Source organism: Melitaea cinxia, chromosome 2 (genome assembly GCF_905220565.1).
Source record: "Melitaea cinxia chromosome 2, ilMelCinx1.1, whole genome shotgun sequence".
Lineage (NCBI taxonomy): Eukaryota > Metazoa > Arthropoda > Insecta > Lepidoptera > Nymphalidae > Melitaea > Melitaea cinxia.
The window spans coordinates 20,187,478-20,210,231 of record NC_059395.1 but is presented as its reverse complement, the minus strand read 5'-3'; the positions used below and the strand labels follow the sequence as shown (position 1 = coordinate 20,210,231).

The following is a 22,754-nucleotide window of genomic DNA, read 5'->3' as shown; positions in this document are numbered from 1 at the left end:
ACTCCGAATGCCTAGTTTCCCAAACCCAAATAATTTGAATTTTTACAGGTTTTGAACTTGCTTTCTTTAAATATTTTTATTATATACTATAACCAAAGAGTATATAAGGTAAATATAACTAAAACTATAAGCTTGCTATAAGCTTAATAAATCTGGCAACTTCGAAATTAATTTTCATATGAGTGCCTACCATTAAAGGCCCGCAACGCCCTCGACCATAACCACTGAAATTGCCGTTCCACTGACGTAAAAACGCCGCTGGTATTGTAGGTGAATTTTATAGCTAGAACGAGTACGAACGATAATATTTGAGCGCCGTGTGCTAGCAATATGGCGGCATGATAAAAACATGTAGCTGTGGGGGTTGTGAGTAAATGTTTTGCATGGATTGGAGTAAAACTTAAATCAACATAGATTATCGTGAATTAATCGTTGCGTTTTTGAAAGCAAATGAGCGATAACGACTTGGAAAGTTCATCAAGTTCTGATGATATTTACAATTTAATTTGAGAACGGTTTTTTCAAATTCCTGCCACGTTTTGATGACATAATTACTCTAACTGACTCTGATATGGTCGCGAACAGTGACGTCATCTATGACGTTGAGCGATCACTCGCGACGACGGGCTTTCGGTGGAACGACAGAAAGGGCGTTACACTCGTTGCGATCGTTTAGTGGAATGCACCCATGATCTATCATATTGACAAGTACTGCGACAGTTTGACACCATTTTGAATTGTAATGAGCATGACACTTCGGTTTCGGAAGTTCTTAGAAGTGCTTACTCCTCCCTCTTGCTCACTCCATTGAGATTTGAGCCAAGCGGTGACAGTCCTATTTTCATTTTCAGTAAATTTTAAATTATAACAGTAAATCATGTGCGAAGAAGTTAAATTATTCACCCGAGAGGAGCTCAAGAGCCGCAACTCCCGCGAAGACGCTATACTTATCATTCACAACGGAGTATACGATGTCACAAAGTTTCTCGACGAGGTATGCAACATATTTTATGTACTTATTTCACACACGCGTCACAATTTTATCGTTCCTATAAAGTAATAAAACAAAGAACTTGTAATAGAAATCATTAGTCGTCTAAAAGGTCGTGTCATTTTCCGTTTGGAAACTGTAATTGACCGTAAAACTGTATTGAAGAACTTTAGTTCTTTTTATATTTTAATACTTAATTATAATAATTGTTTCGTTAGTAAAATTTAGTAAATTAGCATACTTACTTAGTAAATAAGTATTATTGTTACACGTAATTAAATAATAAATATTATTATCACGTAAATTAATTGTGAAGTAAAAGAAAAATTTTATGTACCTATAAATATTATTTCATACTTTGTAGAGCTTAGTAGTCCGTTCTTTAAAAAAGAAAACCTTATTAGACTAAGAAACTACTGTTTTATGGTTAGCAGTATCTTTACTAAGTAAAAACATTACTATTTTTTGAAATCTGTACGGGGTTTTAAAAAAATATCTCTAAAGTTTATAATCAGATCATCACCATATTTCTAAATGACTATCCAGGTTGTAAAAACTTTTTAACAGAAAAGAATTATGCAAAATGAAATAAAACAATGTGCATTGTGGCAATGTGGTTTGATGGAATTTCTTCGATATTCTGGAATTTTATAGCTATATCCTAATTTAGTAAATATAGAACCACGTCGGTAGTTAGCTCGTTTGATTAAAAAAAAAAATCAGTTTACTTATGAACATACAAACTCTTTCTTACTTTAAGTTGGTTAAAAATGCAATTAAATTAAAGCAGAAAGCCCACTCTCCATAGTGTCAGGCCCAATGTGGACATAAAAATTGTATAAAATTTGAGTGTTCTAAAATCTTAACAGTATTAGATATCTGGGAAAAAAAACTGTTTTAAACTTTTTAAAATCTTTGTTGAATAAAGTAACAAATGTGCACATTGGTTCCATAATAAATGTTTTCTTTTGGTTAATTCTATAGAATTACCAACAGCCGCTCGTTATTTTTACTTAACCTGATTTTATTTTATTTGCTTATAAATCAATATCAAGATCGATATTTCATATAAATCAAAATTCGAGAAAGATATTTTATCTTCGGGCAATATTACACCTCAACTTTGTTATATTTATCGATAATATCCCTTTTTTTATTGAAACATTACTGATTGTAGTGGCGCTTATTTAAATGTTATCAAAAATCATGTCTCTTTATGGTAGATTTCTGGACAAAAGAAAGTTCTCAGGACAGTTGTCCACTGTGGGCCTGAAATGGGCTTTCCCTTTTAGGTAAGAAAATTTTGTGAACAATCGTTTTTTGGATGGTAAAAGTAGATAATTTTTATAACACTACAAAAATGTTTAATTTGTAATACATTTTTCATTCATTCATTAATTCATTGTAATACATACTTAATGAATAAAAAAAATTACATCTAGCATTAAGTACATTACAAACTTAGGTAATATATCCAGCAACCTTAAGTTAGTCATAATATTAAATGAACACTATCGAAACAACTCATATGAGTGTCAATAGGTACTCAATTTGTCTCAATAATGTAGAAAGTGAAAAATAATCAACATGGTAATTCATTCAATTAGTAATGAACATAGAGTAATTAAGTGAGTAATAAAAAGTTTGATTAACTTATAAAAAAAAAATATTCAATAATCAGTTTGAATAATTTTAAAAGTAAACATTAATTGTTTTCTAATGTTTACGCAAATTTCACTCATTATAATGAAACAACTATTTCGGATTTTATCGTGGTTTAAGTTTTCAAGATGCCTGACTTTTCGGATACTTTACAGCAACCATGATCACGGGAGGTTTTTTTTACTATTGAAATATCACTACATAGTATACAACAAAGTCACTTCCCGCTGTCCATACGGACAGCTGCTTAGATCTTTAAAACTACGCAACGGATTTAGAGGCGGTTTTGTTTTTAGAGTGATTCTGGTGGAAAGTTTATATGTATAATACATGCATAATATAGTAGAGGAACACTGATAGTTTTTGCACCCATGCGAAGCCGGGGCGGGTCGCTAGTTTATTATAAAACAATAATTCAACATAATAAATATTGCTTCTACTTTAAGTGTTTTAAATGCTTAATATTACAGACTGTCAAAGTTCATTAATTTGATGTATGATGAATCATTTAAAAAAAATTAATGCAACAGCATTTTTTTTTTGTATTTTATTTCTTTCATTTTATCATATTATTATAAGTATTGAGTCAACTCGTGTCTTCAATATAAAAAGGTCACCGAGTTCATTATCAGTTTATCATTATTTGTGTATGTTTTCTGCTGACTTTTAACTAATAAACTTTACTCGTAATTACGAATTCAGGTTAATGGAACTGAAACGCTTAGGTGTGCCATCGCATTCTTAATTCGACGTATTAGGAATATAACTTACATATAACTTGTGTTTGCTCGCAAACGAAAAAAAACCGACTTCAATTACATCGACGAGTAATACAACGTAGATCGACGAAAAAATAGTCAAGTAACTACGCGTTATCAAAGATTACTCAAAAAGTAGTTATCAGATCTCGATAAAATTTATATGTGACCACACGATAAACATCAGCTTTCGATTAAATTAAAAATTATCAAAATCGGTACAACCAGTAAAAAGTTATTGCGGATTTTCGAGTTTCCCTCGATTTCTCTGGGATCCCATCATCAGATGCTGGTTTCCTTATCATGGTACCAAACTAAGGATATCCCCTTTCCAACAAAAAAGAATTATCAAAATCGGTACATCCAGTAGAAAGCTATGCGGTATAATACAACGTAGGTCGACGAAAAAAGCGTCAAGTAAAAACGCATTATTAGATATAACTCGAAAAGTAGTTGTTAGATCTCAAATAAATTTAAATGGGACCAATTGACACACACCACCTTTCGATAAAAAAAAAAATTGTCGAAATCGGTCCACCCGGTCAAAGGTTCTGATGTAACATACATAAAAAAAAATACAGTCGAATTGAGAACCTCCTCCTTTTTTTTTAAAGTCGGTTAAAAACGAATGTTTGTATGTCAAGTATGTCCTTTATAGAATCGTAAACTATGCATTTGATCATGTCATATTCAGCAAAGTGTTGTGCATGAGCCCACAAAAGTTTCTGAGTTGGCACGACCATAAAAAAAGCGTAGCAACGCGCGCAGGATATAGCTAATACTTTATAATTTATTTTCCCGCTGTGATTGTGTGTTCGAAATGACAATAAATTCGACATATGAGTCAATATTAAAATATAAAATAGTTTAAGTGATAGAACATATTATCTATAAGAATAAGCGAAAAGCGAAACTGTCGTCATTTTTACCAATCACTTGATATGTACGATAATTGTGTTTTCACGCAAACGAAAAAAATCGACATCAATTACATAGACAAGTAATACGAGGTAAGTTGACGAAAAAAAAATAAATAACAAACGCACTAGTAGTCACTACGATTTTCGAAAGTTTCACTCGATTTCTCTAGGATTCCATCATCAAATCCTGGTTTATCATGGTACATTATGGTGCCATGGTACCATTCCTGGGATATCTCCTTTCCAACAAAAAAAAAAAGAATGATCAAAATCGGTTCATAAACGACGAAGTTATCCCCGAACATACATAAAATATATATACGGTCAAATTGAGTGACCGCCTCCTTTTTCAAAGTCGGTTATAAATGTAGACAAAGTAATACATTCGTTTAATGTAATATTAATTGCTATATGATAGTGTATAGTTATGTAAACGTGTTCTCCTCAGTCTCATAAATGAAACGGTAGGTATAATTTTTGCAAGTATGTCATCGATCAATCAATGCCGCAATGTCCAAATAATAAAAACCTACTGATAAAATATTGAACCAAACTTTCACTATCTATCTTCTTCTATACAAATAAATAAAATTGGAGTGTTTGTTTGTAATAATAAAATAACCGCTTTTTACTAAGTGCATATGGACGTTTACACGGCACAAATACCAAAATAACATTTTTTAGAATGTCTGTCTGTTTGTTCCGGCTAACTAATTTACTCCGGCCTTTTATTATTTATTTTATAACTCTGCGAACTGAAAATTAACTTTTTTGTTAAATTCCACGCGGTTCAGCTAGTCTATGTAAATTAAAATGAATTTCTCAACATGTTGCTAAGTGCAAACATGAGAATGGCTGAACACTGGATAAGGTTCTTGAGGAACGAAAAACTAAGAAAACTTCTCAGATAATTATAAAATTGCAAAAAATGAAAATGTTTTTGAAACTTAACGAGTTTGAAAGTTCGCAAGACATTAACGTCTGTGGGATCAGATAATCTATAATAGTGTTTGCTCGCAAACAAAAAAAAACCGACTTCAATTACATCGACGAGTAATACAACGTAGATTGACGAAAAAACAGTCAAGTAACAACGCATTATCAAAGATTACTCAAAAAGTAGTTATCAGATCTCGATGAAATTTAAATGTGACCACATGATAAACTTCGGCTTTCGATTAAATTAAAAATCATTAAAATCGGTAAAACTAATAAAAAGTTATTGCGGATTTTCAAGAAGTTCCCTCGATTTCTCTGGGATCTCATCATCAGATCCTAGTTTCCCTATCATGGTACTAAACTAGGGATATCTTCTTTCCAACAAAAAAAGAATTATCAAAATCCGTACATCCAGTAGAAAGTTATGCGGTATAATACAACGTAGGTCGACGAAAAAAACGTCAAGTAAAAACGCATTATTAGATATAGCTCGAAAAGTAGTTGTTAGATCTCAAATAAATTTAAATGGGACCAATTGGCACACACCACCTTTCGATTAAAAGAAAATTTGTCGAAATCGCTCCACCCAGTCAAAAGTTCTGATGTAACATACATAAAAAAAATAAAAAAAATACAGTCGAATTGAGAACCTCCTCCTTTTTTGGAAGTCGGTTAAAAATAAAGTCGTGAGCTATCAGAGATTTAGACATTTTTTAGCTAAAGAAATAGAGGTCAGTACTTAATCTTATAGTCTAAAAGAATAAACTGTTACATTACCAATTATGAAAAATCTTTAATTTGGCAACAGTTTCTAATTACCAAGCTTTTTAAAGTAGTCACTTAAGGAATCTCCTCTCGGGACTTGCCCTGAGAAGGTGAATTTATAAGTTTTTAAACTTTTTTAGACACTGACTATGATTTATATGTCAAATTGATACTTACTGTGTCTTTCGGTGGTCATTTTGAGTTTCTGTTATTCCGGCACTTATGCAAGCGCCACGGTCAAGGTTGTTCGATGAGTGCATCCGTCATATTCCCTTATACTTATAAATAACTAATTTTACATGTAATTATCATAACACAGCAGATCTTGTTAAAAGTTTGCCGAACCAACTAAAAAACCGGTTTTTCGTTATAAGCGTTAAAAACGAATTTGAGAGAAAACTAAAAAGTACACTTCTATTTTAAAAGAATGCGGTTAAATTTATGCCATTCCAGTCCCGATTCGTCTTATTGGAAGATTCCAACGCGATCCTTGCAGCCGACCTCATTAATAGCATTTTATTATCAACTACCCTCCCCGGCATGCCAAGCGCCCAAGCTGCTTGAATATAAAGACGCATAATGAATATACGAATGTTGTGACTTTTATCATTTTATCTAATGTTCTGTTGTACGTTTTTATCTTATTCTTCGATTGTATTTAATATATTTTTAATTTATTTTGGAACGCTAATCCTTATGTAGGTACACATTTCGAAGTATATATAATATGTATATGTATTTTTTATGTTTCGTCCTCAGAACTGTCATTTATGAACGAAAAGATTTTTTTTTGCTTGGGATCAATCAAATTTGAAGAAAAATACCATTCCTGGGAATAAAAAAAATCTGATGAAATGTTTGTATAAACAAAATATTTTTTCATTGTATTATTTATTGATACTTGCTTTAGTCTTTTTAAACTGAAAATTAACCAATTATAGGTATAATTATCACGTTTTCATGTAATTAACCTTGGTTTATCGAATTTCCTGAGCAGGTTTAATTAGTTTAGTAAAGTCGTTAAGATATAAAAATGTGCATACTGTATATGTTTAAGCTATTCGATTTCAGTTTTGTAAAAATAAACAGTAATAATACTTTCAATACGTCGACTTCAGCGCACGTCGGACTCGGAATGCTCGGAGCTCCATAGATAAAGACTTGTGATTGACTGGCAAATGGACGTATGCTTATAGGAGCCGGTAATAAACTTATAAATATATATCCGACAACGCTAGCAAGTACACCGATTACAGAAAATATTTTGACCATTCCATTCGCGATATCGTGAGAAAGATTTATTGACTACATAATAGTTTTTGCAACGCCGCGTTGGCGCAACGGCCATTGATTGTACCTGTTGCGTTGGCGGTTGTGGGTTCAATCCCCGCACATGACAAACATTTGTATTGGCCATATAGGTGTTTGCCGTGGTCTGGGTGTCTGTGTGCAGTCCTTGTAGGTCTCCCCACCGTGCCTCGGAAAGCACGTTAAGCCGTTGGTCTCGGTTGTCATCATGTACACCAGCAGGCCTAGCATGCGCGCCACGACAAAATTTTGTCTACCCCTTTTCTCGTATTATCTCTCTATGTCTACAGTAGCTAACATGCGTGCAAGCGATACTCTTCTCGTTACGTCAAGAAGAGATAATCATTAAATTTTAGTGATCTGTGATATTTATCTCTACGGAAGCTAACATGACATCGTAATTTTGTCGAATTTAGTCGTTTTAGGAAGAGAAACTTCTCGTCTTCAATATTATCGACGAGAAAGACGATAAATAAAAAATAAATAAAACCGGGTGCCTATTTTTTGTATACCATGGCGTTTCCCTATTATAATTATATAATTTCGGTATACGAAGAGCGGGAAATGAGAAAAGTCGAGTGAAGTGTGCCATATAATGACACAAAAAACGTATTTGCGCCCTGTTGCTTCTTATTCTAAATAATAATAATAATAATAATACTTTATTTCAGACCAAAGTATAAGTCCATATTGGGTTAGTACAACAAGACAAGACAACATTCAGAATAAAAAACAAAACAAAATTATATTAAAAAAATCAATAACTAAAAATAAAATTAAATAGAATAAAAGTAAAATCAATAATCAAAAAAAAAAAAAAACGAAAATTCAAAAAATTTTAAAAATTAAAAAAAAAAAACAAAAAAAAACAATGCGTGATAGAATTACAATTATCTAATGTGCGACAAGATATAAAGCACAACACGAGCATATTGTTTTACATATATAATTAAATTCATTTACTTACGCCGTTTTATTTTCCATATTAGATTTTTTAAATTAGATATACACTTTTTATCTTAGCCAAAAAGCCGAGAACATTGTTAAATAAAACATGTGTCACTCGTTGAAATTGGTCAATAACCTTGTAAATTCAACTTTACTACATAAGATATAAGAATGATATTCAGTTGGGATTATGGTTGATAATGTTTCTCTACTCGACAAGGCGAAGTCTTCGGAAGAGAATTTTGTCTCTCGTAGTGCGCATGTTAGGGTAATCGAGAAAATACTCGATGTAGACATTAACTCTCTCTCTCGTCAAGAGATATCTCGTTGTATGCATGCTAGGCCGGCTGATAGCGATCGTTACTCATAGTAGAGAATATATCCGCCAACTCGCATTGGAGCAGCGTGGTGGATTAAGCTCTGATCCTTCTCCTACATAGGGAAAGAGGCCTATGCCCAGTAGTGGGATATTGCAGGCTGAAGCGAATAGTTTTTGACAGTTTTGGTATTCTACTAATGTAGTGATAGATACGATAAGAATTATTCTATTACTTATTCAGTTGCGAATAGAGAGCAGATGACGTAGCCAATGACACGTAGGTCAATAATATAAATCTTTTACGATTTCTTTGTGTAAGACAAATGTAATAGTAGAGTTTATTTTCCGATTCGAAAATTTGAAAGAGATCGATTTCGATACAAATACAAATTAAACATAGTTCTTCAACCGGCATTTTTTAGTTAAATGTCCGGTTACACAGTAATGTGCTCAGCAATTGTGTACTGTTCTTTTATTTTAATATTTTACAAGTACATAACAGTTATGTTGCATAAAATGAGGGTATACCTATAAGAAAGGACGTTTGTAGATAGGCGAAGGAAAAATTGAAACTAATATAATAACAAACTGAATGAATATATATCTATCATATCTTAGTTTTTTTTTTTTTTTTTTTTACCTATTTACTATTGATTTTTCCTCCTTAATTTGTGCTCACTTCTAACCGCTGCTAGTGTATCGTGTCCAGTACCCAACGGTTGTCTGGTAGAAATCGCTATTTAGCGATAAGATCGCCTTTTACATCTTGTATTGTATCTTTCTTTATAAATAAACTAGCTGACCCGGCGAACTTCGTATCTCCTAACAGTGACTTTTAAGTATTATCACAAATCTTTTGTATGGGAGTATAGAAAAGTGTTGTTATTAGACTTTTTCAGGAAATTTAAATTTTTTTTTTTTTAGAATTTTTCTCTCCGTAAGAACCATCCTCGTTCTTCAAGGAACATTTAAAAAAAAGAATTAGCGAAATCGGTCCAACCGTTCTCGAGTTTTGCGCTTAGCAACACATTCAGCGACTCATTTTTATATTATAGATAAATGAATACACAAGCATATATAAGTGCACACATAAATCTAAACGTATATACCCACTTAACACTTACAAGCTGTCGCAAATTTTATCAATACACGTTATTCCTGAGTAATCATAATTTTCTGACTTGTCTTAGTATTTTTATTATAGAAATGCATATGCATCATATGCAAGAGGACACAGGAGAATATCTAACCGGGGAACTCGTTTTAGTGTAAATAAGTGTGAGTGTGAAATATCTTAGCTATGCAGTACATACTCAATTATTTAGTATGTGGTTTCTTTCACTCTATTTCTATTATGAGTACATGACTCAGATCTTATAAAAACATTGTAAATTCATTATATAAACAAAATGGCCGCATTTAACACGTTTGGTTTCTGTTTCGATTCGTAATGAATACAAACTATTTTATATATTTTTTATGTGATGCATTCGTGTGTATATAAAGATATGTAGGATTTTAAATAATAATTTAGAAATTAAGAAAACAGTCTGTGATTCTAATATAAATATTATGAAAGGGCTTCGCACTCAATGGGTCCAAGTAATATGAAAATTATCTGTTTTTGCGCAACTAATTACACGACCGCCAGTGTTAAGGGTTGGTTCTGTGACCATTACACCGACTTTTTACAAGTTATAACACTCAAAGAGACAATGTTAATTATATTAGTTTTATCTCTCACCAGCATCCCGGAGGAGAGGAAGTGCTCTTAGAGTTGGCGGGAAAAGATGCGACAGAGCCATTTGAAGACGTCAGCCACAGTTCCGACGCAAGGTAACTAAGAAATGCTTACGTTACTACATATTCATTTTAAGAATAATCCCTCAAAATTCAAAATAATACATTTTTGTAACGTTCTGTTAACTTGTTTTAGACAACCTAGACCCGCAAGTTACTTAGTTTAGTAGTTAGTCCTTAAATATGTCATCCCGCAGTGGAGCATTTAATAATACTGTTTTCAAGCAGTATTGTGTTCCTGTTGGTGAGTAAGGTGACCAGAGCTCCTGGGGGATTGGGATTGGGTCAGCAACGCGCTTGCGATGCTTCTGGTGTTGCAGGCGTCTATAAGTTACGGTAATCGCTTACCATCAGGTGAGCCGTACACTTGTTTGCCGACCTAGTGACATAAAAAAAAGCAGCGTGGTGCGTGATTTTTTTTTTAATCTCTTGAATAAATTTCTTAATTTTCAAACAGGTCTTTAATGAAGAAGTACAAAATAGGCGAACTGGTGGAAGCAGACCGCACGCAGTCGAAGGCGGCCTTCGCGGCGCAATGGAACAACGACCAGAAGCAGGAGCAGGGCAAGTGCGTAGTCGCCTAACGACACTACCACCCAGACATCACTCGCTTGTTGTAGTCGGAGCCACGCCATCACCGAACTAGAATAGTGTCCATAGATTACCATTCCTTAAGTCTAGATGCTTGGTTACCAAGAATGGTGCTCTCGGAGTTAGGTTTTATTTTCTGTAATCTCAATGCCAAATCGCTTGTCGATGCTACCTCAAGTAACTGTTTTTATTTTTTAAGTGCAGAATCATCTTCCAAATATAATATCAGTAGTCCAACCATAAAATAATTCATATGAATATTTTCTAAAATATGTGTTATATACATGTAATCGCTTACTCGATGAGACTCGCGTCTGAGGTCACGTTGAAGATAACATAGTTACAAATACAATACCAACATAAATTTTATCAATATCTTAATTAAATCAAAAATTTACAATAACAACTGTACAAAGTGCAAAATAAGATATTTAAGTTTATTTAATTATTATATAATTAAAAGATTGAGGTTCCTTAAATATACCAAATAGGCCCAATATTAATAGTTACCCTCCTTCAAACATAATTGTGCAAATACTTAACTACAGATAAATGGTTACTTAATGTCAAGGGCAACAACAATATTTTTTGCATCGTTAAAATTTCCTAAGTCGCTATCGTACAATAAAATATTAAGCACAATTTGTCATTATACTCGCAGAATATTCTGAAATTCAGCTTATTTTTATAAAATTTACAAACATCTAAAAATTAATTAAAAAAAAAAGATTTGTTTAAAAAATTGAATAGAATATATTTTATAAATATTATCATTTACCATTCCATTTACACTTCATACTAACAATAGGAAGCACCGAAATATAATTCAGCATGCATGAGGAATAAGTAAAGAATTTTATGTATGAAATGTGCATGAATATTTTAGGAAAGGAAGACTAAGCAGAGAGAGTAATCTTCGTGATGATAATAATGATAAGTATAACTTTAACACTCGCTAAGATGACGTTAGTACAACAGAGGATGTAGATATTCTATAACGAGACAAAAAATAATGACGGTGTCAGGGAAGGACGGAGTAAGGCATGGCAAACGTACATTCGGATTACAAAACTTAATGATATAGAATTAGACGACCATTATTAAAGCAGAAAAATGCACGCGGACAGGAAAATGCTAAGCAATACAAAGTCCACCACCCTATACCACCTAAACTGATTGTGAAAGTAGTGTTACCGCACCGCCTTTGTTCTAAAATATGAGTACCCTTGGCCTTAGATCATTTCGTGATTTGTTCTAAACCGAGTCGGTAATACCAGTCAGTGCCATAAAGTCCTACGATTCGCACGTCACTAAAGATAGATTTACGACCAGTGGTCGGCGGTATGAAGTTATGCTATGTTAAACGATATTAATATGAAAGAGGCTATAATAAATTATACGTGTAAATCTACTATCTATTAAATTTAAACGTCGAAGATGTGACCTTTTAGTTACAAACATTTTTTTATTTCATTGTCATAGATTTATGACACCATCGAATTAGAAGAATACCAAACCTGTAAAAAAAACGTATATTGTGAGAATTAAGGCTACTACATTAATATTTAGGTACTTACCAATAAATTATTATAACGGGCATTAAATAAATATGTAAATCCAAAAGGGAAACATTAAAATTGTACTTAAAAAATTTACTACCAGAATTGCGTCACTTGCAATTTGACGGTGTTTTAAGATCTCATTAGGACTGTAATCAGTATACTGAATTATATTTTGGAGTGTATCTTTATATAACCAAGCACATGGGTCTGTGTGATACTAGTAAAGAGCTTATATATTTAAGTTTATATACCGAAGTTAACAAAAATGTGATACTAAAATCTGTTCCTTTCGCTTATCGCGTAGTGTTATTGTAGCTGAGCTATTTTATACATCCTATATTATTTACACTCTATTTAAAAATTTGTTGTATATAAGCAAGTTGAAATCTCGTAGCTATGATCTCTATTGTCAGTCATGTACAAGCTTAAAGTAGTCACGACACGGCTGTAATTTAGTTTATAGCGGCTGTAGTAAATGTAATGTAAGGTATAAAGTTAAAAAAATATTATATATTTATATATTGTTATGTTTTAGTTGTATCTGTAAACGCAATAATATTGATCTATATATACGGTAAATGGTATGCTGTTTGTAATCGTTTGAAATAAAGTTAATTATTTACTCGAATTTGTTATTTAAATTTACCAAATTTTACTTGTCCTTTTTTTGTTACACGGAACCATGTGCTAATTTTTTTTTTCTTTCCTACCTTGTTCCTATTTCGTATGAGCTCATTTATATCTCTATTGTTTTTTTTTTTTTGTGACTCGGTTACGAAATACAAAGAGGTTCGTAGTTTTATAATATGACACCGTATGTATGTGTGTTAACACCTACACCCCACATCTGTATTAAACTGTATCGGAGATCAACATATTTACTTAAATTTGTTATTTTTATTTTAAATTAAATCTCTAAATATGCTCGCATAAACATATAAATTATATGATATCATAGTGTACTTTATATAATTATATTTTTCGTATATAAGTTTTTAAAATGTGTACAAATTAAGTTTGAGTTTTAAAATGCACGCATCTAAATTACATTAGTTTCATTCAGTAAATTTATTTATTATATTCTTGCTACGCGTTCATCGCGGTTTTGCTCACAATAACTTATACCTATTAATTATTTTTATACTTTTTAACCGACTTCAAAAAAGGAGGTTACTCATTTCGTCTGTATATATATATATATATATATATATATATATATATATATATATATATATTTAATTTATGTTCGGGGATAATTTCTTCGTTTATGAACCGATTGTGATATTACTTTTTTTGTTGGAAATGAGATATCCTAAGTGTGGTGCCGTGATAAGGAAACCAGGATCTGATGATGGGATCCCAGAGAAATCAAGGGAAACCCTCGAAAATCCGCATTACTTTTTACTGGGTGTACCGATTTTGATGATTTTTAATTTAATCAAAAGCCGATGTTTATCATGTGGTCACATTTAAATTTCATCGAGATCTGATTACAACTTTTGGAGTAATCTTTGATAATGCGTATTTACTTGACTATTTTTTCGTCTACCTACGTTGTATTACTTGTCGATGTAATCGAAGTCGGTTTTTTGTTTGTCAGCAAACAATTATATATGTACAGAAATATCATCATCATCATCATCATCATTTCAGCCTATTGCAGTCCACTGTTTGACATAGGCCTCCACAAGTTCGCGCCAAAAAAACATAAATATAGAAATAAAAAAGAACACAGAAAACAACAACAGAAATATAGAAAGAGATTTCTTTCACTTTGAAAAGAAATTATTTTGTACAGATAAAATAAATAAAGATGATGAATTCTAGTGAGATAGTCTGTTGCTTTTGAATTATACCGATCGTTCTACAGATTTATTGACAGTGACAACTTGTTAATTTTTACTATATTTACAATGCATACTATTCTTACAATTACTTTAAAATAATAACAACAAAAATCAATTGTAAATTTCAGTAGTATCAAAGTTTATATATTAAGGAATCTTTATTTATTTTTTTATAAAAAAAAATTTACGTTATATGCTATTATAAATCATTCAGCTGTTGGGTTGGTAATTAACAATATTATGTGTGCTCATTAATAATAACAAATGCATCGAAATGAGGTTTTAACTAGCGCTCGTCGTATGTATTGTCATTTTTACAGCACAGAAATACATAAATATGTATATAAATATATACGTTCATAAAGCGTATAATGTTTGACTTATAATAAACTAAGTATGTGGGTATGAAAGCAAATAAATCACACGTAGGTACTTCTCGTTTTAAATACATAACTTCCTCGTTGTAAAAAAAAACAAGCAGGAAAATACCTAATGAAATGTTATCTTAATCGGTTTTTTTTTTTCGTTATTTGTCTGTAGGTTTTTTACTGGGCTCGTTCATTTTTAATTAATATGATCGTGACTTTTATTTAAATCTTCATTCTAAATTTTTTAACATTGTGTAGACGCGACTTAGCTTACATACTACAAAGCATTTTTATTAGAGGTTTTATGTTTTTTTTTTTACTTTATTAAAAATTAACATGCAATCCTTAGAAGTATTTTTGTTCTAAATTATATTTCTCATATAACAAAGACTATAAAAAATAAAGATTTCTTATATAGGTTGTTCGACTTCTACGTTCCTTCAACGGCGGGCCGGTCTGTAGGTGTAACAGATCCAGTGTGAAAAAAAATCTTAGCCCATTTTATAATTTGACTTTGTCTTTGATACGAGCTACTCGTGCAACATACATCTGCATAACCGTACGATACCATTTTTCTTAGCCCTAAAAGGACCGCATATGGAAACTAATTATTTTTCTCGTAGAATGTTTTGATTGTAAATTATAGCCGTACTCCCTCGCTCACGAAAGGTATCATGCGGAACGAGTCTATCAAAGTACCTAGCTCGTCTATTTAAACTAAGTCAAATTTAAAAATGATCCAGGATCCATTTTTTCTTTACTTGTAATGTGATCTTACCTACAGAACCTTTCATTTGAAGATGAGGTACCTAGTTAGGAGTCGAACACTATATTTTACGAACAACCGCCCTGGCGTAGTGGTGCATATGCCGTGTCAAAGCCTATACACCGGCGGTTTGCGGATTCGATTCCAGCTTGGGATGAATTGTATTTGTACAAATATTTGTCGTCCGCTTTGGATGCCTGTTTCTGGTTGTTCCCACTGTGCCTCGTAGAGCACGTTAAACTGTCGGTCCCGGTTGTTATGGTTATATGGTAGATTACCCTCCAAGCCTTCACCTACACGGAGAAAGAGGCTTACGCCCAGTTGCGGGTTAATACAGGCTGACTGAATGTGAATCATGATATTTTAAGAGTCTTTACATCTAGTGTCGACTGGACACAAGCGAAACCCATTAAATTAAACAACATATACATAGTACATACTATTATTAATATACAATTCAAAACACAAACAAAATCAATTTAAAAGAAGTATGTAGTTCAAGTTCAGTAACAATTTTTTCTACTCGTACGTAATCTATATTCACTTCAAAAGTTATTTGTATCACTATCTCGTAACGCGTATCGATCTACGTTATCAATATTTCATCCTATCGTGCTACGAATGCTTCTGCCAAGTGCCAACATATTGTACTTTTCGAATAAGTATGTTATTCTACACGCTTATTCATAACATATTCATAGCATTTTATTTCATACTCGCTGTGCCCGCGACTTCGTTCACGTGGAGTTAAAAAAAAATCGTTTAGCTCGCAGAGTTACAAAATAAAAATGTTTCTAAAATAAAATTAGCCTAAGTTACTCCTTGTTACATCGGCTATCTGCCAGTAAAAATCCCGTCAAATTCGGTAAAGCCGTTTCAGAAATTAGCCGGAACAAACAGACAGACAGAAAAAAATTGTAAAAAATTTCATTTTGGTATATGTACCGTGTATGTATCCATATGCATTTAGTAAAAGCGTTATAAAATTCTTAAATAAATTTTTAAATGATGCACATGGAAACTGATATATACCGCGAAATATTATGAACTTGAAGTCACTCGAACGGTTCGATTTATTTTGACATTTCGCAAGATTTATTACATTCTTTTTTAACCGACCTTAAAAAAAGGAGGAGGTTATTCAATTCGACCATTTTTTTTATGTATGTTCGGGGATAACTTCTTCGTTTATGAACCGACTTTGATAATTCTTTTTTTGTTGAAAAGGATATCCCAAGGGTGGTACCATGATGAGGGAATCAGGATCTGATGATGGAATCCTAGAGAAATCGAGGGGAACCCTCGAAAATCGTAGTGAAGACTAGTGTATTTGTTAATTTTTTCGTCTACTTATGTTGTAATACTTTTTCAATGTAATTGAAGTCGGTTTTTTTTCGTGTGCTAGCAAAAATCAATATTTCTTTTTATTTTATTTTCTTATTTTTTACATTTACTTAAATTTCACAAGGCTTAATAGTTTCCTCGTTGAGCCTTCTAACACGGAAAATGGTTTTAGTCGGAATATTAGAATAAATTTAAATCATCATACGAAGTAAAACTTCTGTACGCACGCTTCACTTGGGAAGTAAGCTGGTGAATGCGTGACGAGAGCGTTACGAAAAGTATGATCGGGCGAGGCGAACGGAGCAAGAGAGAAAGGCGCGAGCACACATTTTCTTTCTCTTTTTCTCTCATTGCCATTAACGTTTCGTATATGTGACACAGTGCAGGCTTATTGTGCAGACCTATTGCTAAAGAAGTATAACTTCAGTTGTGTGGTCTAAAGAATTCGTTTTTTTTTTATATTAAATCGAAATAAAGAGATACAAAATAAATAAAGTTACAAACTAAAACCCGAGTACGATAAAAAAATTGTACATGACTTTATGTCCTTTAGATATAACCAATATAATATGTCTAAATATGACAAGTAGTTTGGGGATATAAGGGAACAGATGAACACATACATAGTCTGTTAGTTAGCGGTTATTTTAATATTACAAACAGACACTCCAATTTTATTAATTTGTATGGATATTTGAATTTAATATATTTTAAAATAACAACGTTAATAAATAAAAATAAACTTAGGTAATTTTTTATTGAAACAGATTATAAAAAAAATATCGACTAGCCCATTGGCACAGTTTGTTGTTTTGTTTGTGAAAAAAAGGCAATAACTTCACACATTTGAATTTTTTATATCTGTTACCTGTATGTGAGTTTTGTAGAAATAAGAATTGTATAAAATCTGAAATTGCATTATTACTTTTTGCAGTTTCAAAACGATTTTGTTTGAATTATATAAAGTAAATAGACATGTTTATTTATAAAATGCCAACCATGCTATACTAGATAGGATAGAAGAGTTACATATCAACATACATATCTCAACGCGGTAACAATGAGATGACGGCAGCGGTATTTAAATTTTGCACCGTTATTTATCTTGAATGTGAATGATAAACTTGCAAATTACGACTAAGAATAGCACAAAAAGTGTATTCATTCAGGCCTCGTGCAGGATTTTAATTTGTCCCGGAATACTATCATGTAGATGTATAATAGTCGTGATTTTATCATTGTACTAGCTATTTTAAAATAAAAATTTTAATCGTTTTTTTTAAGCATAACTGCTGAGATTTTTCTTTGCAGAATCTGCATTCTAAATAATCGAAGTAGTTGCTTCATTTTAACTATAATTGTGTTTGCTAACAAACGAAAAAACCGACTTCAATTACATCGACAAGTAATACAACGTAAATAGACGAAAAAAATTAACAAACGCACTAGTCTCCACTACAATTTTCGAGGGTTCCCCTCAATTTCTCTGGGGTTCCATCGTCAGATCGTGGTTTCCTTATCATACTACCACCCTTGGTATATCTCTTTTCCAACAAAAAAAGAATTATCAAAAACGGTTCATAAACGACGAAGTTATTCCCGAACATACATAAATATATTAAACTAGCTGACCCGGCGAACTTCGTATCGCCTAACAGTGACTTTTAAGTATTATCACAAATCTTTTGTATGGGAGTATAGAAAAGTGTTGTTTTTAGACTTTTTCAGGAAATTTAATTTTTTTTTTTTTAGAATTTTTCTCTCCGTAAGAACCATCCTCGTACTTCAAGGAATATTTAAAAAAAAGAATTAGCGAAATCGGTCTAACCGTTCTCGAGTTCTGCGCTTAGCAACACATTCAGCGACTCATTTTTATATTATAGATATACATACATACATACACGGTCGAATTGAGTAACCTCCTCCTTTTTTGAAGTCGGTTAAAAAATATATGAGCGTACCGCGCAATAAAATAACCGTAACTTGTACTTAATTATATCGTTATGTTAGTATGTTATATATTAATTATTTAAATTGTTGACAGTGCGTGGAGCGCGTGGATGGTGCCGCTGCTGCTGGGCGTGGCGGCGACGCTGCTCTACCGGTACCTGTTCCTGTAGTGTGACCCGACTGTGGTGTCAGACGAGCGAACTAAAATATAACTGTAACCGTGAAACGCCAAATCTAATTAATTTGTTTTCAATTTTTTTTTTTTGCTTTATTTTGTAAGGCATAGACAATTTCATATTTTTAATGAATACTTTTTGAAACGAATGGCTCGCCGCGAATCTTTCAGTCGCTACACTAATGTAAAATAATAAAGCGATTTACTTTAGCTAATTGAATGTAAATAGCTTTGTTTAAGATCAGTAATAAGTGATATTTTTGACGTTACAACAGTGCTAAGTAAATGACGATGTTTTTTTTTTGTAAAAATAAAATACATTTGTTTAACATCAATTGTATATACGTTGTATTTCTCTATGTCACAATATTATGCAGTTGCATTTATTACATTATCAAACTAAATGAATATTCCTTTGTTTTAAACTAAATTAAAATATATTCTTTGTAAGCATATTATAATTAAAATTGTCAGAGGTTCAGAGGTTTCTCGCCATTTTCCTTAAACGCAACGCCATTTTAATTAAAGGGACGTAAATGTGTATATCTACAGAATTCATAAATAATTATTTAAAAATCTATTTATTAGGAAATAATTAATAATGTTTATTTATCTGTAATTAGATGTAAGAGTTGTTGGGATTTGGTTTAAAGTTTAAATAAATTTTGTGTGTCTATATTTTCTATAATTATTGTGATGTGGTGCTGAGTTTTCAACTTCATGGTGTGTTAACTGTTAGTTAATTTGTCAATTATTGTGTACGGTATTTATATGAAGATTTATACTTGAGTGTTGCTAGTGTATAATTTGCGATGGTTATAGTATTATAATACAAAATAAACACCAATTATACTATTATATTTATTTATATATCCTTTTTTTCAGTCTATAAATTTTAAAATACAATTTTGGGTGTAAGTTTCATTTTATTTTGTTTTTTACTTTAATTTATTTTAGATAAAACTGGCCATAACTACCCATCCGTTGACGATACAAAATATTCAATAAATTTATTATTATTATGTTTATATTAGATATATTATTATATTAGCTACAATATGGGTGTAAGTTTACATATATTATTTAAGTCGTTTAAACACCTAAAATAATTATGTTAAAATAAAAATAATATTGTGTATTATAATTTTCTTTCTGTGCTAAGAAACTAAAACAAAATATATCCAAGGAAACATCTGTATGACTTTTATATCTATAAAAAATAAAATAAAATTGGAATGTTTGTTTTTTACAGTTTGAATAATTTGTAAAGTAAAAGTTATTAATTAAAGGTCTTGAATGTATTTTATATGAAAATTAAATATAAAAAATAATAAATTTAAATCAAAAATATTTTATTTCTCTCATTTAATAGTACTAAGTATACACTTAAAGGCTCTTAGCCCGTAACTGATTATCACATTATGTATTATTCAACAATTAGCACTAAATAACTATAAACTTTATAATTTTAAGTGTAACATGAAACACAAACTTCTGAGCCCTCCTGCCTGAAAAAATTAAAAGTTAATTAATAAAATTGTACCACAATAAATTAAGAATTTTCTTTATAATTATTATTTTTACTCAATATGCTTATAGCTAATTACTGTTTACACATTGTTTCTTAATTTTTATATCCTAAAAGGTCTTTTTGGATAATTTGTACAGTGCCCTCTGTTTTTCAGCTCTGTTGAAGGCACAAGATATCAAGAGGTCTTCATAAACAAGTATATTCAATATAAATAGCACAAGTACAATTTGAAAAACTTACCCGATTAGTGAACACTTTGAACAGTAGGATTGTTGGCAGACTCCGCACAGGTGCTGACATACAACACACAGTGGTATTTCACAGTAAGAGCACCAGTCCACCTTTAGCCCCTTACAACTACAATATTGCACTTGGATATTCTTGTCTCTTGCCTAGAAGAGAAAAATGGTAATGGTACATATTACTAGAAAGGAATGTTTAGTGTTATATTTGGAAAATTTTAGTACAATTTCATTTAACAACATTAACACATACCAAAAGTGCATTTATGGAATTGTAACAAGTATGTTTTTACCATTGTTGATATTATGATTTATAGCTTATATACCTAGTGTATTTTCTACCAGCCGACTGCTTAGTCCACAAATTTTTTATTTAGTTTGCAGTTAAAAACTAATAAGATTGATATTGTAACAAAAATAATATATACGTTAGATTGTAGGTAGTTAGATTCTGCTTGACAAAATAAAAAATAAATGCTTGCCATATTAACTGTGGAAGATTACTCAAAACCCTCTGATATTGAAGTATAAAAAGATTATTACCATATTTCCAAAGTGTAATAGAGTACCGTCTTTGCCAATGAACAATTGTTTCATACCATCTTTTCGCTCAACATGTATAGTTTCACAATGTTGTGTACTGTTTTGTGCTTTTTTTGCTCCGCGGAACAATAGTTCTAACGTTTTTTCTGCAATTTGTATACAGATACATATATAAGGTAATATTGGAAGAAATAAATAGCTTACAAGTGTAAACTTTTACCAAATTTTACCGTAAACTTTTCGTAATCCATCCTCATTGTTATTCAATTGCCTAAGGCCTACGTGTGTTTTACTTTGTTGAATAAAGTCGTCTGTGTAAGGATTAGGTCTTTTGGCCATAATTCAGTAACTATCGAAAACACTCTATGAAAATAAACTTAAAGTTAGAAAAAGAGTAGGTAAAAAAAACTTATTAATAAAATAAAATATAAAAATATAAACAAGACCAAAGCTTAAAATGTCAGTGTTTGTACTCGTGAATGTCAGTCAGACATGTTGTTTTAAAATTTATCCCCAATAGGGAAAGGCAAAGGACTATAATCCATACAGCCTAGTGTCAGTCAGACAGTTGACACTGACAATTCCATTAATAATAAAGTATTTTGATTCAATACTTGGAACTGAAAAAAAATTCATTACAATATTTCTTCATCAATTACAACAAAAGGTTTATTTTATTACATTACATATGATTAAAATACAAATGATTAAATGTATCGAAGCATATATTAATGTTAGCTTTATTAAACCTTGAAAGAACTGTAAATTTACGTAAAAAAAAATATTTTAATGTACAGTGGTATGTAAATATGTACTATCATGTTACGTATTATTCAAATACTAGTGTATGTATAATGTATTCATATATTTAGGCGCAATAAAATGAAAACAAGTCATAAAGCTATAATTTATTATTGTATCCGATTATTTGTTACAAAATTAACATGGCTACACTGCCAACAAGGCACCTTCGATCGATGTGTTGCTGTCAATAAATTTTTACGAAATTATACATGAAATATTTTATTAGAACACATAATATCTCGAATAAGAGTCACGATATTCGTTTGTAAAGCAGGTAGTGTATTGGTGATATAAATAATGAAGTATAATATTAAAGTTAATAAGTGAAAGTGTTTCCAATTAGATTTCGTTCTGTGATAGTGACGAAGCTGTTTGTCGCAATCTAGCATATGTGAGGAGTTCTTTCGCGAATGTTACGTAAGCGGCGATAGTGCAGCATGTCGTGGATGAAGCGGCAAGGCGGCGCGCCCCCGCCGAGTGCCGAGCAGCAGCCCTACGCCGCCGTGCAGGTGAGAGCTCAGGTTATATCAGAACGAACGTAAACAATGACGTGGTCCAACTACTAGCTACTTATTAATGTATATCATGTGATTTATAAACACTTAAACTGCTGTTCCACTG

The 22,754-nt window shown here is 31.6% G+C and overlaps 3 protein-coding genes across 3 annotated transcripts in view; 2 read left to right on the top strand and 1 right to left on the bottom strand.

The window, feature by feature from the left end:
- Nucleotides 1-735: 735 nt before the first annotated feature.
- LOC123666699 (cytochrome b5-like) lies at nt 736-19,871 on the top strand. The gene is made up of 4 exons (XM_045600768.1): nt 736-994; nt 10,358-10,446; nt 10,868-10,978; nt 18,933-19,871. Exons 1-4 carry the CDS (start codon nt 878-880, stop codon nt 19,006-19,008), a joined length of 393 nt encoding a protein of 130 aa, XP_045456724.1. The 5' UTR covers nt 736-877; the 3' UTR covers nt 19,009-19,871.
- Nucleotides 19,872-20,348: 477 nt separating this feature from the next.
- Nucleotides 20,349-21,816, bottom strand: LOC123661335 (apoptosis regulatory protein Siva-like). The gene is made up of 4 exons (XM_045596301.1): nt 21,560-21,816; nt 21,330-21,475; nt 20,785-20,936; nt 20,349-20,521 (listed from the first exon to the last, which is right to left on the bottom strand). Exons 1-4 carry the CDS (start codon nt 21,666-21,668, stop codon nt 20,482-20,484), a joined length of 447 nt encoding a protein of 148 aa, XP_045452257.1. The 5' UTR covers nt 21,669-21,816; the 3' UTR covers nt 20,349-20,481.
- A 433-nt stretch (nt 21,817-22,249) lies between these two features.
- Nucleotides 22,250-22,754, top strand: part of LOC123662644 — a 29,146-nt gene continuing 28,641 nt past the window's right edge. The window contains exons 1-2 of the mRNA XM_045597457.1: nt 22,250-22,407; nt 22,494-22,642. Of these exons, the coding sequence (XP_045453413.1) occupies nt 22,571-22,642 (72 nt within the window). The 5' untranslated portion in view covers nt 22,250-22,407; nt 22,494-22,570. The remainder of the gene's footprint in view (nt 22,408-22,493; nt 22,643-22,754) is intronic.

What these genes read in the sequence shown, in the direction of transcription:
- LOC123666699 (XM_045600768.1), top strand. Translation starts at nt 878, where the DNA reads ATGTGCGAAGAAGTTAAATTATTCACCCGAGAGGAGCTCAAGAGCCGC. An exon ending in TCACAAAGTTTCTCGACGAG is followed by an intron (nt 995 to 10,357) that starts GTATGCAACATA and finishes ATCTCTCACCAG; the next exon opens with CATCCCGGAGGAGAGGAAGT. An exon ending in CAGAAGCAGGAGCAGGGCAA is followed by an intron (nt 10,979 to 18,932) that starts GTGCGTAGTCGC and finishes AATTGTTGACAG; the next exon opens with TGCGTGGAGCGCGTGGATGG.
- LOC123661335 (XM_045596301.1), bottom strand. Translation starts at nt 21,668, where the DNA reads ATGGCCAAAAGACCTAATCCTTACACAGACGACTTTATTCAACAAAGT. An exon ending in TATTACACTTTGGAAATATG is followed by an intron (nt 20,937 to 21,329) that starts GTAATAATCTTT and finishes TTTCTCTTCTAG; the next exon opens with GCAAGAGACAAGAATATCCA. An exon ending in TCAAAGTGTTCACTAATCGG is followed by an intron (nt 20,522 to 20,784) that starts GTAAGTTTTTCA and finishes TAATTTTTTCAG; the next exon opens with GCAGGAGGGCTCAGAAGTTT.